Below are 18,654 nucleotides of genomic sequence, written 5' to 3' on the forward strand. Positions count from 1 at the left end.
CTTTGGACACAGTATAACTGTGTTATGGACTATTTAAGTAATAGTGTAATAAGTGGGATAATGTACAGTAAGGGGTTGTTATAGCGGAGGAACCCCTTTAGGGTGAGACAGGGAGGTCCTGCATAGTGCATACGCACATATTTGCTTAGTGAGGCAAGAGAAAATACTAAATACTGAAAGTATTGCTAATGATCCTACTCATGATGGTAAATCTATCTATCTGAATAATGTACAAGTTAAATACCAAGAAGATTTTTCACCATTTTACTTTAGACCAAGGTTGTGTTGGTCAATGGTGCTGTTTCCTCAAGATAGCAATGTGCCATTAATGTGCCTGACCACACCTCAATTCAATCCAAAACACTCACAGGCACACAGACATTCTTGTCCCTATCTTTCAGCGACCTGTAATAAAAAGATGCATGGGACTGGAAATAATACATAATAAAACAGAAACTGTGATAACCAAATTGTCAATAAACTAAAGTCCTTTCCTGTATACCAGTAATTTAATTTATAAAAAAAAAAGTAAACCCTCTTATCAGTTTCTGTGTAAAGGGGCCTTGCACATGTCTTTTTTTTTATGTATAAGCAGATATTCAAGTGAGGGGACTGCAGATCCACCTGCAGCCTACAGCACTTTACTTAAATTCACCTGTACCTTAACAAGATGTTCAGCTTACATAGACACAATTATTGACAACAGCATATTAACTAAGACATAAAGTTACATTAATCTAAATCTCAAGACACCTTAAAAACAGGGCTTACAGCCCAGGTACACTTAAATAAAGCCAACAGCACTTAAACTAAACACACCACTCAGAGCTTTGCTAGCTTAGTTTACCGTCACTTTATATAGCCTGCTGGGACTCTGCAGCGGCCTCCTCTTGCCCTCATCTGTCTAGAGAAACATTACTCTTGCCTCCTCCTCTTCATTAGATGCCAGCTTACTGTTAATGTAAGCACTGTTGCAGCTAGCAGGATGTTTCGAAAGCGCCTGCATCATCGACAGTAGCATAGCTTTTCTTGAATAATAAATGCGTAAGCATCAGCTTCTTTAATGTTTTTTTCACCAACATTTTCTGATATCTATATTCATCTTTATTCAGCTCTTTTCATCCTATCTTGAATTCATTTCAAACGGAGCAAGTATAAATTTATTTCCACATTTTGTTCCCCACACTGGTGGTGGTGGGCCAGCCTGCTTCAGTCTAAATTGAAGCTTCTACTCTGCTCTAATGACACATGTAGCAACCTTCATTGACTACATTGGCCAACGGGTATATTACCTATTGAAGGTAGCAAAAGCGTCACACCACCACCACTACATCCTCTAAGAATCTATTAGGCCGCTTATTTCTATTTCTTTCATTTTTCCTTTCGCTATAACTATTTCTGGTAGGTATGTCAGGAAGCAAGTAGGCTAATTGCATTTTTAACCCACACAATTGTACACTAAACACGATCACAATTCTAATATGACTGCAATGACCAGCAGAGCAGCTTTTAACTTCTGCAACAAATTACATAGTATAGTGACCACTCCCATTTCAACATCACTAAAATATTTGACAAATTTACCCCAGTAATCTTGCTTTTAGATGTTTTAGCCAATAGTCATTTCTTACATTAAAAACGGTCTGCAAAATTTTGCAAAATATTCGATCTTCCATACACAGAATATTTCTGTCCACCATATCCTTTTGCTTTTTCTGCTGTCCACACACATCCTACTCTCACTTTGCATTATTCAACGCTTGTCAGTGCTCTTGCTTCTAACTGCACATCAGAAGTGGCCTCTTCATCCATTCCCTTATTTATTCTGCTCCGTGTGAGCACAACCCTTCCCTTGTGATATTGTTGTTGTGTGGATGAATGTATCCAAGCACCTTCAAGGTCAGGCTTTTTATCATGCTCGGTGTATTACCATTTATCCCACCTCAACAATATCTAGTGAGGACCAGCATTCATGTTGCCATGTACTGTCATGTGCCATATAGAAGAGCAGTGAATCATTGTTTGCTGATTTTAAACCTTATCTATATCTGAGTTAGCTATAAAAGATGAAAAGCGCCTGCAGTTGTCTCCGGTATCCTCTAACAATGTGGGCATCTATCAAGGGTCTTATGAGGAAAATCTCTTGCCTGTAAATATGATATTATGTTTTTTGTGGTCTTAGTTAGTGGTAATGCTGTGCTGAACTATATTATATTAAGAGGTTTATTTAGAGGCCTGTAGCGGTGCAAATAGGATGTTCGACTTGTGTATAGGGACGAAAGGCTAATCGAACTATCTTAGTACCAGATTCCAATTTTTTTGTCCTCCCTATTTACATATAAAACTAAGACAAATGTATGGTTAACATGGCTTTCTGATGCACCATTCAAATGATAATAACATGATTCAAGTGGTATATGCAAGAAAGAAGGGCCAACAGCATTTTGTCAAATATGCTATTTGAAATGATGCTCGCATACATTTGATATGATATGAAATGAAATTCAGTGTGTGGCTACCCCAACCTACTGCCATCTGTTTCTTCCTACAAATAACTCCTTTGACAAATAGCCTCTTTTGTCACCACCAAAACCTTAATTATGATGATATGATGATAATTATGATTATCAAAGTTATTCATCCATCTCAGAAAACTGGCTTTATCAACTATTATCAACTATTAAAGTAATAGTAATAAAGTTTCATTTAAATACATTTCTGTTTAGTCTCTATCTATCACCAAATGAGGTAAAACTACAGTGATTGAGTCCACTGACGAAAGCCTTTGCATTTGCATTATTACAGACTGGGTGTCTGGTGCAAATTTGGCAGAAAAAATCACAAGCGGCGCCCAGTTGGTTACGTTACGGTTGGCATTTTCTATCACCCAGCAGTGGTTGGTCTGCCAGAGAGGGTAGGCAGAGCTAAGCGGCTGTGGCTCCCTGATAGAGTCATCGTCTCTCAATCTGAAGGTTGAGGGTTTGATCCCTTACTGCTACAGTCACATGTCGAAGTTTCCTTGTGCAAGACACTGAACCCCGGTATGGCCATCGGGTATGAATGGGCATAGATCTGATTGGAGATTGGCACTTTGCCATCAGTGTGTGAATGTGTGTGTGAATGGGTGAGTGTGAAGTAGTGTAAAAGCAGCTTTGAGTACTTGCAAGACTAGAAAAGTGCTATATAAGTACAGTACATTTACCATTTTCCGGTCTTTGCAAGTGTTGCGAGTAAACAGTAATCTACTATGGCTGAACAAACAAAGAAACGATCGATGACTACAGATACAACTTCAAAAATAAGTGAAAATACAAAGAAAAGGAAACAAATTCAACGCTCAGATTTGAATTAACCCACCAAGTTTTTTAGGCAAACGTCAGCGTGGTAAATCAAGAGTCACAACCGGAGCCAACTGTGGACGTCACAAATGCCACACTGTCTGGATATCTGGGACGTGTGCTTCCGCAATTACCGTTTATCGCTGTAGGTGCCACCAAGCAGAAGTAGCACTTTAAGTTGATAAGCTAAAATGATTAGTAGTACAAATTAATGTTTTTCTACAAAAGACTCACAACACTGTTGTTAGTTGGAGATATCGAATATTCAACAAAATACATTTGTCCGCCTAATAGCTAAGATAATTTGGCTTTCTAACAGAGTTTTTTAAATGTTTCACATTTACTCACTTTCAGGGACTCTTTACAAGAAAAAAGCTAACTCTGTAAATTGATTAAACTACACCACACCAGTGTATACGTGCTTTTTATCATGTATATACATGTAAATGTCACATTTACTTTAATCACATTAAGACATATTTGAAAATTGGATGTATTATTTCACTGTGTTGATCCTTGTGCAGAGATATAGAAGCTCAATGCACAATTTGCTGGCAGTGGTAGACATGGGTACTGCTTGCTATTTTTAGAACAAGGGGTCTAGACCAGCTCTGCAGCTGAATGCCTTTTGGACTGAGAGAGTGGTGTGAGGCATGAGGTGGTATTTGGGGGTTGGAAGTGTCTATGCGTAGTTATCTAAATGAACATCAGGATTGTGTTCATAAAAGTTGTGTATGTGGGAGGAGACACAACAACACAACAGAGGAAGAGAAAGGGAAGGAGGAGGAGGATGGAGAGAGGAGTTGATGTAATGCAGCCTCTGGCAGCCATAACGCAGCTCCTTGCAGCAGGTCAATAGTTGCTGCATGGCTGACTAGGTTTCTGAATGTACATCTTTGCTGTTTCAACTGAATGACTATACATTCAGTAATTCCTCTTGTTTATGTTGAAGCTGTTTCTGACTGGGGACTGATCAGAATAGGCTGGTCATCTATGCTTGAAAAATCTAATCAAACTTACAAGATAGATGATAGATAGATATATAGATAGATAGTGTTGTTTCTCAGACATCGATGATGCGCAGATGATGAAAAGAACTTCCGTTGACACCGACTTGATTGTATATAAGCATAGGTTTATTACAAAGAATCAGCATCAGACAGGTTTCATGAATACCTGGGAGATCATCACGGCCGAATAGTGTCTCCCCGAATTACAGTTCTACATGCACTTATATATGTTGGGGGTGTGTATATGTTTCTTCTTCTTTACCATAACAGGACAAAGACCCTCAGACTCTCAGACTGGGGGTCGCTAGATGCATCACCTAATAAGGAGTGAACCTCCTCTCAGTGTACATTATGTTCCTTTACATCATTGTAAAAACAGAGCACATGAACATATTTACGACTCTTACACAGGACTCTACAGAATCCTCCACGTAAGCATTTCCACCTCAGGTCAGACACTTCAATAGATAGATAGATAGATAGATAGATAGATAGATAGATAGATAGAGGAGCCTAGTCACATGTATATGCACATACACTTCATAAAGGACAGGCATACTGAAAGAGGAAGAAAATGGCTTTGGGCATAAAATATATATGAGCAGTTTCTGAGATTGAGGAGTAAATGTACACCTCATGGATTTCTTCTATCTATATGTGTGGAGAGGCTCTCTTGTATCCCAGCAACAGTGCGCAATAGTTGTGCCAGAAAACCTACAGAGGCCTGGGGGCAAGACCTGGCCAGATTCTTTCATATGTGTGTGCATGGTCATTTAATATGAATGGTTTTAAGTAAAAATGTGCAAGACAGCACACTTTTTTTGTTTGTGTGGTGTCAGAATAATTTACTAATGCTAATGCAATATGAGACATAAGGACAGTGCAATATGTGACATAATGTGTATGCTTGAACTTTGACTCTTGTTTACAACTGCAGTTGTTCCATAAGAGTCCATAAATAAATTCCCCAAGGGGACAATAAAAGTATATCTTATCCTATCTTATCTTTGCTTATCTTGGTGGGTTAATTAAAATTATCTTTGATCTGAGTCGAAGTCAAAGAAGCCAGTATTAAACACCTCCAGTATCTGGAGCTTTCTTTGCTACCAAGGGCTCAAACATTTATTGCATGTCATTTGGATAATAACTGTACCTTTCACTTTGTCATTTTCAAAAAGTATGGGTTATGGAGAAGACAAGTTATTCTTAAAGAAACAGTGAAATATCCAGATCTCATCTCAATTATTTGTATCAGTGCAGAAGGCATTTTTAGTTATTAGTATTAACTATTGTTTGAACTAAATTTCTATCATTTCTATTTCTAAAGATTGATTTTAATGACTTTAATGTACTCAAAGTGTGCTCTGTGGAACTATATTATCTAGGAAAATAGAAGCAGTGGATTGGGCCTGGAATATGCACATGTTTAATATTAAATGGTGTGAATAGGGAATGGAGGCAAAAACTTGGGGCATTAAACCTGTGTCAATGTCCAATCTGCAAACTTTATCCTTCCTACTCAAAGGTTTCAAAATTAACTTTTTGATCTATCGGAGTTCCTGTCATATACAGCCAATTTTTTCTCAAATTTTGTGATTGTTTGTTGGAAAATTTATTTTTTTCTCTTTTTGATTTCATGTAATAACACACTTTTTAAACGTATACACTTTATTTGTCACTTATATTTGATGCTGTGTTGTGTACTCTTATTTGGCTCTGTAATTTTGGAGCAATTTGGCACTAGAATTTTCTTTGGGGATAAGTAAAGTTCTATTTTATCTGATCTTTTCTTTTTGAATAATGAAAGATAATTACAATCTCAAAGAGATCTTATGTTATAAAAGCTGATTTGTATACAAGACACTGATTGGCCTGAGTGTAGCAGTGGAACCCAGCTCTGTATTCATTATTCCATTGACAAATCAATGTGTTGGTGAAGGTCAGGTACTCTTAGTTAGTATGTTACAACAGTTTTAACATGCTTACACACACACATACACACACACACACACACACACACACACACACACACACACACACATCTCTCTTTACCCATAATATAATTTATTTTTAAAATGTCATGCACTGAAGTAAAAAAAAAAAAATACTTTGCACATCTATTATAAGAGATAAGTGCTTAAGCGAGGGATGGGTCAATCAAAAATTGCAAGCAATCTCTCGCACACTGCAACAAACTTGATTATTTCTATATAGTTATTTTTAATGCATGAAACTGCTGGTGGGGGGTAGGTGTCAGACCAAGCAATTAACTGCACACTGGCTTTGTTTACATTTTCCAGATAAGAGGTACAGCTTTGTCCACAGGGGGCGCCAAAATCAACACAAACCGAAAATTCCTCAAAGGAGCTAAATGTATAATTAAGTGAAATAAAACATTTGATTATTAATGGTCAGTATCAAGTGGAAACTCAATGAAGGAGATTGGGCTGGTAGTAGCAGCTCCGCAGCGGCGCTGCAGCTGACATGCTGTCTTTGTAGACATCAACCCTGTGTGAGCGGCAGCAGTTCAGCGAGGCAGCTGTCACGCACAGGCAGAGATAGGCAGTGTGGCCCAGGCGTTGGGGGGGCAACACTGGCGTGCTAACCGGTGCAAAGGGAAACAACCCGAATGAGTCATGACATAGGCTTAAGGGGATGAATAGAGAAGTCTTATCCAAGTTATGAAATTGGAGCTGAAGCCAAATTAATTAACAATGTAAAAAAGGTATCTCCACTCATCTTGTTCAAACTCTTTCCTCTTATGCAGGGATAGAATAGCCTCAGAGGTGTTTGTGATATAGAGATTATATGATATAAACATTGAAGATAAAAATAATGTTTATGTTTATTTTTTAGATTTTTACATACAGCAAAATCCAAGGGTTGGAACTAAACCCAGGTCCTCAGCCTTAGACTTTACCATGTGAGCTACCAAGGCATCCCTGATGAGTCTAGGTTTTTAACCTGAATGTTTAAATCAGTAATTATTAAAGAAACCAGCTAAGCTAACACTTAGCTACCTTAAAGTTAACATGAAGCAACGTTATTTAAAGATTTACATTTTTAAATTACCTGGTCTGTTTATTGAGAAGGAGTACTCAACAAACAGCCTTAGAAATATGTGATGGATACTTTTGGGCACGTTGCAGACAGACACGTTGCCTGTTGATTTTGGGAGAAATTACAATCACTTCAGGACAGTTAAAGTACTTTTTTTTTTTGCGACAGTTCAGGGATGGTGGTAAATAAAGTTAGTCCTTAGTATGTAAAGAGGCTTACCTACAAATATAAGTTTTACTGACAAAATGTGTGGACACAAAAACATGAAATACTCCATGCAATGTTCTGACTACATACATTTTTAATTTTTTTTGTTTTGTTTTATTAAATATTGTTATCTGTTTTGTCCTTGCAGACTGTGCGTCATGGTTTCCCCTACCAGCCCACTTCTTTGGCCTTTGATCCTGTGCAGAAGCTCCTGGCCATCGGCTCCAGATCAGGAGGTGTAAGGATGTATCCTTCATGCTCACTTATCTCAGGACACACAACCAAATATAATACATTCATTAATACATGGTTGTGTACTTGTAGCATATACATCAACTGCTACTGTTCATTACTGTACATTTTAAACAGCACAAATAATTAAAATAATCAGTTAATTTTGAATGAGTGTTTGCATCATCTTACAGTATTTCATCTTTATTATTTGACACTGTTCTGTATAAGTAGAGTACTTTTCAATCATCAATTTTAGGTAAGGCATGTTAAAAACAAAAATACTCCTGTAATTCACTACACACTGATTAAATAAAAATAAGTAATAGATATAAAACATGCACACTGAAATCTATCACTTATACGAGTAGCAGGATAAATGACATCATTCTTCACAGATAGTGTACTCCCTATCTCCTTCAATACAAACATGTGGAACTGCTATAGTGTGTCTCAAGGCAGGGGCCCTCCTTCCTCCAGCCCTCCCCCACATCCACTGATCCTCATCCCTCATTCGGCCCTGTCAATTTGTGTTGCTCGGCTGTCATGTCGCTGGCTCAGAACTGTCCATTCAACAACCCATCCCCTGGGTCACCCGGTCACAGGGATGGGAGAAGACGTGTGAGTGCAACCCAGGTAGGAGATTACACTGCCATAAACACCCAGGGCTCCCAGTATGTCTTAAGGGAACCTTGGGCAGAGGCGGTAAACAATTATTGATGCTGCAGCAGCCGCACTGCTTGTCCTGATGGGGTATAACAAGGGTATCCAGAGTGATTTCTCTATTCAAAGAAACAAGGAAAAAAGTGATAGTGACAGAGGGAGATGTGATGTGGTTTAAATATTTGAAATAGAGGGAAAGAAATGGAAAATATGAGGCTGAATGTTAAGGAGAGAGGTAAAGGTGGTGTTTGATGACACAGGGAAAAGCTGACCAAATGTGACTTGATTACATGATCATCAGTATAGAAAATGTAATTATTTAATATCCTTTACTTTCCTCTGAATCCATTTTCTCTCTATCTATCTAATGCATGCCTGCCTGTGAAGTAAGGCTGAGATTTCAACCGGATGGAAGCCCTTGAGTGCCTTAGCAAATGTATTGACATGCTGCACACAGCTTCCTCTACCACCTTATGGCCTCAATTGCACGCTCTTTCACACACACAGTTCTATATTTTGCATTTCTCATTCAGCCTCACCCCCATCGCCTTCTGAGGACCTTTCCCCCCCTCATCTCTGCTTTTATGTATTCAATTCACCCTTCCTCTGTCCTTCACAGCCTGTCTGAACGTTTTTTCTTCCAGAGCTTTTGAACGTCTTCCTATCATCTTCTGTCAGTGGACTGTCTGTTTTTTTTTTCTTCTTTTGCTTTTCTAATGGATATCTTCTCTCTATATTTCTTCCTTTGTAGCTGTGTTAGTTATGTATTCAGTGGTAGCATTTGAAGAAATTGCTCATGCTGCATATTTTTTTTCACAAGATGTACACTAATAAGTCGTGCCATTGGGTTTCATTCTGCATACACACATTCTGTTAGTCCTGCACTCACAACCAACCACAGATAGTTCAACACAAGATTTAAATTTTTTCACCAACTCAAAGCCAGCACCTTTTTTGTCTGTCTGCTGTGACGGACCTGATCCCATAGTCAATGCTCTTTCCTGAAGCAACAACTCATTGTTTTTTCCTGTCAAGGAAACTTTATTGATCTCAGCGGGCTAAAAGTTAAGCTTTCAGATGAAGCTATTGAATGACTGTGTAGAATTCCTGTTAAGCAGCCTTTTATTGGAAGGTGCCTTTCTCTAGAGTGTGGTGTGTAGGCATACGTGTCTCCCTGAGTGAACATACAGTATGTACATAGAGAAGAGTGATCAATATATCTGAGTTTCCATGGTGTCGGTTGCTTTGCTAGAAAACATTGTGTTTCTTCTGCACATGTATGTAACTGAAAAACTAGAGTTATATTTTAGCCAAGAGCTATGATTTTTTATAGAAACCTGCATACTGGCTTTAGTTGAGGTACTATAGTGATTTATACAGTGGGTATACTAGATACAACTATGTTAGATACGGTTTTAGCCTGTCTAAGGCACATCTACATATTTAATGCTTTCTGCTGTCCAAATTGTCTGGAGGAGTCTTACCTTTTACCTTTGTCTCATTAAAGAATAAGACAGTCAATTTCATTTTTGCTCCAAAGCCTCAAACGTCAGAGGCTGTGGAGTTGTCAAAGCTTTGTGTTCTGTTTGAAGTAGGACATCAGTATTCAAAGTACATTACAAGGCATAAGCTCATTATGATCATATTAAGTACACCGCAAGTTTAGAAAGGCTTATGCCTTTAAAATTGTATTTCTAGACTTATTATTCATACAATGTAAAACTGAAGAACACATGGGTTGGCATTATGCAAAGCATTGCTTATTCCTAACATCAGAAGATCAAAAGAAAAATCGAACTCATCAATCGGTGTGTATTTAAAGTGGCTCTATTGTCACTCATTCTAAACTGTTGTATTTTACCGATGTGCAGTAAAAAAAGAGATACATTTGGTGTGTTGAGAATTCAGCAGATTGAGAAGTTGCTATAATCATCACTGATCTTTTAGAGCAATTGGTTCCTGAGCAAAGAATGAAGTTATACTCCCCCTGTGTGTGTTGTAAGTGCCTCCCTTTTAGCCGGTCCTGCCTCTCATGCTAGTCTACATTTTGTCTGTTATTTCCCATCAGATTAATGGAGTCTTGTGTCTTAAGGGGGAGGTGTGGTTGACTGGCCTGCTTGTGAGATGCTGCTGCTCTAGTTTGACTAGAAGTGGTTCTGAAAGCTGTATATTGCACCTCTAAATTATGTGAAATAACAATTTAACAACCAAATCCACAAAAATCACACAACTGGCATTAACATTGACAATTTACAATAGTCAAGTACTATAGGAATTATGTGTGAACCCAACTTCCTACACACTTTCTCCTGATGCTATTTATTTAGCAACATCATAATTGGTAACACTTTTGCCTCCCATTTCTAATCATGATTTTGCAGTGTTTATACAGTAACTAAAGGTTTTTGGGATAAAGAATGACTAAAGATACTGTCTTCATAGTGTTTGGGAAAGTATTATGGATGCTTGCTTGCGTCAAATATCACATATTTAGTATCAAAAGCTGAAGCAATCACAGGACTGGCCTGCTCTGGTGAATGGTGCATAGAGACGATGTCATCAGGGTTGGCGCAGTGGGTTGGCAATGAGGCTCTCTGCAGTGGGCTCCTGGGACACTCCTCTCACTGCTTGGGGCAAGATTATCAGTATATGCTGAGATTTCTTTTATTGAGAGCAAATAAAACATAGAAAGAGCATGACAGGTGTGTATGTGTGTGTGTGTGTGTGTGTGTGCGTATTTATCTGTTTCTTTCTCTCTTTCTGAGTCTAAACCTGTGTGTGCTTACTGGGTGTGCATCACTGCCGCCTACCTGTGTCAATATCAATATTATATGCGTCTCTCAGCACAACTGTATACATGTGTTTGTGTTTTACTGGTGTTGGTTTGTGTGTCAACATAGTGAAAGTGGATGTAGTTTCAATAAAGGGTTATGGTAATTGTAGTGCCCAAAGTCTGATTAGCAGTCCCTTCTCATGACAGGCTATCAGATCAGGGAAAATGAGAACAAAACTGACACGAGGGACACAGAGAGAAAAAGACAAGTGGAAGGGAGAAGATGGACAGAACGAGGGGTTTTTTTAATATCAAAAGTGTGTTTAAAACAGGAAAGCTAACATTGATCCATTAAAACAGAAATGCTATAAATCAGATTCTTTTAAATCTGGCAATGATTTACAGAAGTTAAATCCTGCTGTAACAGCAAGTTATTTGAGTCGCTATTGTTGTATTAGATATTATGTTTGATGTAATGTATAACAAAAGAACACAGTTTATTTAATTCTGTATCAGTGTAATTTCATTCAACATTCCCAGCACCACATGTCACAGTTTGAACTGTTTTTCTACATTGTTTAAAGAAAGAATGTTTTCAAGCACTTACACAGATAGAAGACAAGTTATGACATATTCAACATGATACTCTCAGCTGTGTTAAATATGAATGAACCTCATTTGCATTTTCTCTAGATTAGATATCAACACTCAGACTTGACTACAGCTGACATAACATGTCCTACTCTATCGACTCAAGGCACTGCCAAGACTTTTGCTTTGCCAGAAATGTGTTGACTGTCCTGCATAACAAGATGAGTTTGCCAACGAATATTGTGTTTGTTGCCTGGTATAATGGAGCTTTACCTTCAGGGAAAATTCTCTCATCAGCAGCAACATGTTGTTCAATGACCAGCCGCATACATTTAGTAAACGTAATTTGGCCAACAGAGCTTAAGCGGACAATGGCTTTGGGTTCTTTTGCAATCCATCCGTAATCACAAAGTCCTAAGTGTGTGTGTTTGTCAAACAATACCATCAGACAGTCATCAATTAAGCATTCATCGTTGTCACACTGTATCATTGGCTCTGCTGACTGTGAGCAAGCCTGCAAACGGAATGATTATTTTGCCAACAACAGCTCAGCTACAACAGAAGGTAGTCAACGCCATCATTTGCACAGACCATCCATGATACTCTATTTACATAATTTCTGTCACCAGTGTAACCAATTGTTGCCATGGATATGAGCACATGCACACATAATCACAATAACACATTTACAGTCCTCCCTGTGACAAACTTGATCTTGATTGACTTATGTGTACAAGAATAGCAGCCCACTATTTGTGAACTGGCAGTTTCCATTGGTGCCAAAGGTGATCAAGCACTCTCACTGTTGTAGCGTGACAGAATAATGAACTAAGCATGATATTAAAGTTACTAATAAGAGCAAACTAACCCTTTTCCTTTTTAATGGTTCTACTTCAACACTAGATTAAAGGAAAAGGGAATATTAGTATCCGGCTTACTTTAAATCTGAGTCAGTACAGCAAAATATATTTTCCTTTCAGTACTAATCACTGTTTGGAAATTTCAACTGCAACTAATGATGAAAAATTTTATTAATGTATCTTTTAATTGATTAAATGGGGAATTATGTTGTAAATATTGCCAGAAAACGTAGATTGCTCAAAGACTAAGGTGACATTTTTAGATTATTACTTTTACAATTTTAACTCTAAATACATTTAAAACAATGATGCAAATGGTCAGATGGGAACCTAAGGTTTGCAATTTTAAAAGGATAACTGGACTGTACTTATATAGCACTTTTCTAGTCCTCTGACCACTTAAGGCACTTGTACACTACATGTCACATTCACCCATTCACACACTGATGGCATTGACTTAAGTGCCAATTTTCCACTTAGGATCTATGTATTCATAGGCTATACCACCGGGAGCAATTTGGGGTTCAGTATCTTGCCCAAGGATACTTCGACATGTGACTGTAGCATTTAGGGATCGAACCCCCAACCATCCGACTGAGAGACGACTGACTCACAGCTGCCCCAATACAACATCCAATGATTTTATTATATATCTGATTCAGAATATCAGGTGTGAAATAAATTAATGTTACACAGCCTCTAAGAACCTGCTACTTAATGTTGATTCTTCTACCTATAGCCTTCACAACACCTCTTTATTATTACGCAAGTGAATACCTTTCCTTATATTGTGAAACACTCAGATGCATATCCAGATCCCATGAGTTTGATAAGAAGAAGACAGCTATTGATTCAGCATCATGTTTTTAAAACATGTATTAATGGAAGAATCCACAAACTAGCAAGAGTGGTGTTTTAGTAGTTTCATTTATCCTTTAGTCCCTCCCCATTTTAATTAGTGGTCATCCTTTCTCTGGGTTCCATTAACACTGGTACGTCTGGTTTGGCTGGCAGACCGCTCATTCCTCCCACCACATAAAGATCACATCTAGAGTAACATTAAGAGGGAGGAGGAAAACACCCAACACATTAGGTGGCTTTGCTGTATGTTGCTCTCTGTCACAATGACGACCTTTGCCAGTTTCTTCCATAGTATTCAACTTTAGTGTGCCAGAGACTTAAGATTTCAAGCTCTTAAAAAGAGAAAGCAGGGAGGAGATTTCTGCCTTTTTCTGTTCTCTCTGTAAGTCCTTGCCATCCTACTTGTTTTGGCTTCTGTTGGTCAAATTTGGTTTTTGTTGACTTGGACCTTAGTGTAGCATTCAGTTCTTTAAGTCACCACATTCTAATCAATAGGCTAAATTGCCTTGGGGCCTTACTGGAAATGCATTGAAGTGGTTTTTCTCCTATCTCACATATAAAAACATTTTCAGGAATTGGTTTTGAGACCCACTTTATTCTCCATGTATTGCCTGCTACAAATTATTAGTAGTTTCAGCAATATTTTGTAGTATTTGTAATAACTTCTTTTACTGAAAAACTGTTTCAGTGCAGTAAGGACAACAAATATTTATCTGCAATTAAATAAAGATACAACTGTTTATTGCTCCTAATGACCTCCAGCAAACAGGCAGAACCATGTTGACTTATCTTCAGCATCTTGTAATCTTGGTGTGATTATTCACCAATCCATGAGCTTTGATGCTCATATTAGGATGCAGACTCAATCTTGTTTCTTTCAACTAAGAAACGTAGCCAAACTGAGGTCTTATGTTTCACGAGTAGAAATAAAGATGCAAATACATCATACAACTGTAATTAACTTTCCATACACCGTTTATAATGCTCCTTCCAGGCTGTTATGACAGTCCAACAGATGGTCACATATGACATTCATTTTTGTCTCTCTGCAATGGCTTCCAGTCAATTTCAGAATGTGTTTTTATAATTATGGTGCTCAGGTACAGAGCCCTACATGGCCATTTTAAAACTCCTTGTTTCTATGCTTAGGAATGGTCTCCCAGTAACTTTAAGGGTTTGTACATTTTTTGTTTTTTATGGTGTTTTATCTTTGTATATTGTATCACATTTCTTTTTATCAATTCTGATTTTGTTTATTTCTTTGCTCAGCTTGCTTGCTAAAAGAGTGGTGTCCCTAGCTTGGATGGCTGCACATATACTCAAAGAATCTGGAGTTTCAGTAATTAACTAACATTCTATTTCATATTGGCTTCTCCCTCAAAAGCTAACACTATTGGGTTAAGGGGAAAGCAGGATCTAGTCATGCTCCACTGCATCTGTCCACCTACAAACACAGACACACACCGACTTCACATGAAACAATAACCAGTCAAAACCTTGTTAACGCAACAGCTATGCAATGGCACATCTCAGTTAGCATATGACAAATATGGCACACAGACAGTAGTTATGTTGACCATGAAGAAATGAAACTGGCAAACAACATCAAACCTCCTGAGACAATGGTTTTTCCTGTACCAGCCTGGTTAGAGCAAAGGAGTGATATAACAGTTCTCCATGCGCAAGACACATGAGGGAGAAGGTGAAGTTAAAGCACCACAAAACACATTTACTCTTATAAAACAGTCAACACTAAGTAAGTCATAGAAAAATGAGAGACACACTGCAAATTGAAATAAATGGAAGAGCAGAGGGAGTGAGAGATAATAATAATTCATGTAATTGTAAATAGAAAAGGTTCCCTTTTTAATGAAACATTTAAAAATATGGGCGGAAAGTGTGGATTTTGCAACCCTACCCAGTTTAACACTGTGTAATAAATGCAACACATAGTCTTGCCATGTTTTTCACCTATTCTTGTTGGAATTATAGTAATTTTGAAAGCATGCTGATTTAAGTTAAGAAGTTCCCTTTTGTCTTGTGCAAAATTTTGTGTGCTCATCACACACAAACACATACACATACATACACACACTGTGGCTGTATGTAGTCTGACTGTATTGCTCCTCTTACAGTCAGGAAAGTCTGTGGACTACGGTGGCCCTGAATTGCAAATCACAACAGGCACAACAGGCATGTTGTATTATGTCTTGAAGCAAGTTTGAATAAATTGACATATAATATGTTCATGTTCCATAATATTTAAACCTATTATACAGAATTTAACACAATTATTATTTAAAGAATAACCATATAAGGCCTGACTTTGCTGGGACCACCGCTAATCTGATATAATTCATTGTAGAACTTGGAGTCATTTGGGGTATGTTTAATTTTAGTTAAATGTCTATAATGTCTTTGTCTCCGCTCTTAGTATAAAATGGTTAAAGACATTGTTTATATACTCCTGATTTTCTGCATCCCCCCCCCCCCCCCCATCCCCACGGTTGACAGTCGTTGCTGTTGAGATGGTGAGGTAGTCAAGGAAGGAAAGGTCAGCTGCCTATTAATAGCAGCACTGAGAATTGTTCAGCAAATGCCACTGGTATACATTCATAGTCCATCAACTGCTAAATGGTGCATTACAAATTGTAGACAATATAGCTGGAGTTTTTCCTTCAATTCAACTAGATTAAAGCCGTGTTTGTCCATTAAAGAAAAGATGATGGCCTTCCTACATAATTTTTGGACGATATGCAGTTTAATAACCATACAACCATAAATGGGGAAATAAAAATATTTTGCAAACCAATTAGAAAGGCTTTTCTGCAGCAGATTGAACAACACATTCTTTAACAACCAAGCTTCTTCAAATCTCAGTCTGTCTACCTCTGTGGCCGCTTACAAAACATTTTGTATTTACATTTTAATGTTTCTTTGGTTGTTTGATCTCAGCCAGGCTTATGAAAATTGTATGTATATATAAAACATTAAACAAATATATTTTTTCTTTTCTCTAGAAATCACTTTGGCAAGAGCAGGCAAGCTCACCTTTGTCTTTATCTGATGTTTAAAGACTGCTTGCTAACCTTTAGCGCACAAATGTCACTGAAAGCCTTATTGTACTGTGGGATAAGTGACAGTGAAAAATCAGAAGAAGCAGTGTGTAAGACAGAGTGACAGAGGATTACTAACCAGCACTTACAATCCTCATTGAAACTGCTAGCAGAGTGCTATTCTGTTCCTCTGCTCTTTTAAAGTCATTGAGGTGCGGCCTAATAATTGGGGATGTGTTTCATGGGATGCAAAATTAGTAACAACCCTGAGTCATCAACAATGTTTTAGGTTTTCCAGCAATATAGTACTTACAGTAGTCCTACTTGTGTGAATAAATTGGCATTGTGTAAGTAACAGTTGTGGTTAGTTGTGTGGTTCTTTGGCTTATGAGTCTGTGCACACACGTGCCCACACAAAGAAAGAAAGAGTGAAAGTCTACTTATTGTATGTAGAGAAATACCACAATGGGCCATCAAAATTCAGTAACATCGTATGTAATGTAGGAAATGGAAAAAAGACATGAAATGTTGAAAAAGGCCTCTATGCGTCCGTTTGTCCCCATATTATTTCGTACATCTGTCCATGCATATAATTATAAGCCTTTAACATCCTACCACAACAGGTGGGCCTTGAATGGGTGGAAAGCACTACATGCTGAGAAAACAGAAAGAGAATTAAACAAAGGTAAGATAAAAGCTAAATGGCAAAGATATATAGTTCCTTCCATGCAAAACAGGGCAAAGCTCAACACAAAGTGCAACACAAAACCCTGCTCAGCGTCTGCAAAGTAGATTTGCCCCAGTTACCATGATGTAGGAATGACTTCTCTTTTCAGCTGATTAAAAACAGGTTTGAGATCCATCTGCAGCCTGTAATTGGAGTGAGGCGCATTGTCAAGCTGCAATTATACACGCCTGATCCGCCGGCTAAATATGTGCGACCAGCAGCAGACTGTCGCAAAACATACGTACATCTGTGCACTTGTCCACATCACACTCATAGTTTCTGAAACAGTGTAATTAGACAGAATGGAGGGAGACTGACACATTGTAAACTATCATTCATTCTTTTAAAAATGGTTGTCACTCTTGCTATGTATGGTGCATTGTCCAACCACATCTGAGGGCAAAATCATTTTTATATAATTGGGATAACAGTGCTCGTTTATAGGCCCTCTCTCTTAGCAAGAATTATTTGTGTGTGAACCTTACATCTATGAACCTTACACACCTTTATTAAAGTATAAAGCCCCTAATGTAAAACTGCATGATCTCTTCACAATGTATGCAGTGCTAATGATTGTATTTCATGTCCAATGCCCTTAACACAAGACTAAGTCAAAACCTAGTATGTGGCTGACTGCTTCAAGTCAATGTGCGCTTTTGTGGGCAACACTGGAAGCGTGGTGTGTGCATGATGGCTGCAGGACGTATTCATTTTCATTTGAAAAGCATGAAAACAGATGAGTCTTCACAATGCTGGCGTGACACACGCGTATCTCGCGCGACTCACACGCCGAAATAGAGAATAGAGAGCCGCGCATGGTTCTCGGTCAAAATACATGGTGAAAATTAATTGTGATCTTCTGACACTATATATTCATATTAACATCTCTTCCTGTAGTAAAAGTCACAGGCATAGAGAGTAAAATAGGTCAACACTTCCGGTGTCGATCTGGAATTCTGACTCCCCTTGTTTGTACACAATGCTTTTATTTTGAAGAGTTTCCAAAGCCATTGTTGTTGTTGTTGTTGTTGTTGTTTTTTTACTTTATTTGGCTCTGAAAGTACCATCACTCACACTCAGTCAGTCACATTCAGACCCATGTGTAGGGCTGATCCCGGCGGTCAGCAGACTGTTGCAAAACATGTGTGGTCAGATTTCTCTGCTGTGCCCTGTATTAGAGTTTGATGAACCTCTTTTAATCCATTTAGACTTACACCCACGCAGTAAACCCTAAGGATGCAAATGTTGTAACTGCTTCAATTTTGATTCCACAATGT

At 38.1% G+C, this 18,654-nt stretch overlaps 1 protein-coding gene across 1 annotated transcript in view; it reads left to right on the forward strand.

The window, feature by feature from the left end:
• stxbp5l (syntaxin binding protein 5L) overlaps positions 1–18,654 on the forward strand; it is a 135,091-nt gene that overhangs the window by 10,229 nt on the left and 106,208 nt on the right. Inside the window, exon 2 of the mRNA XM_069662688.1 lies at positions 7,764–7,861. Coding sequence (XP_069518789.1) covers positions 7,764–7,861 — 98 coding nt within the window. The remainder of the gene's footprint in view (positions 1–7,763; positions 7,862–18,654) is intronic.

Source organism: Semicossyphus pulcher, unplaced genomic scaffold, assembly GCF_022749685.1.
Source record: "Semicossyphus pulcher isolate SPU_LCO1_2020_fin unplaced genomic scaffold, fSemPul1.0.p SCAF_15, whole genome shotgun sequence".
In the NCBI taxonomy this organism is placed as follows: domain Eukaryota; kingdom Metazoa; phylum Chordata; class Actinopteri; order Labriformes; family Labridae; genus Semicossyphus; species Semicossyphus pulcher.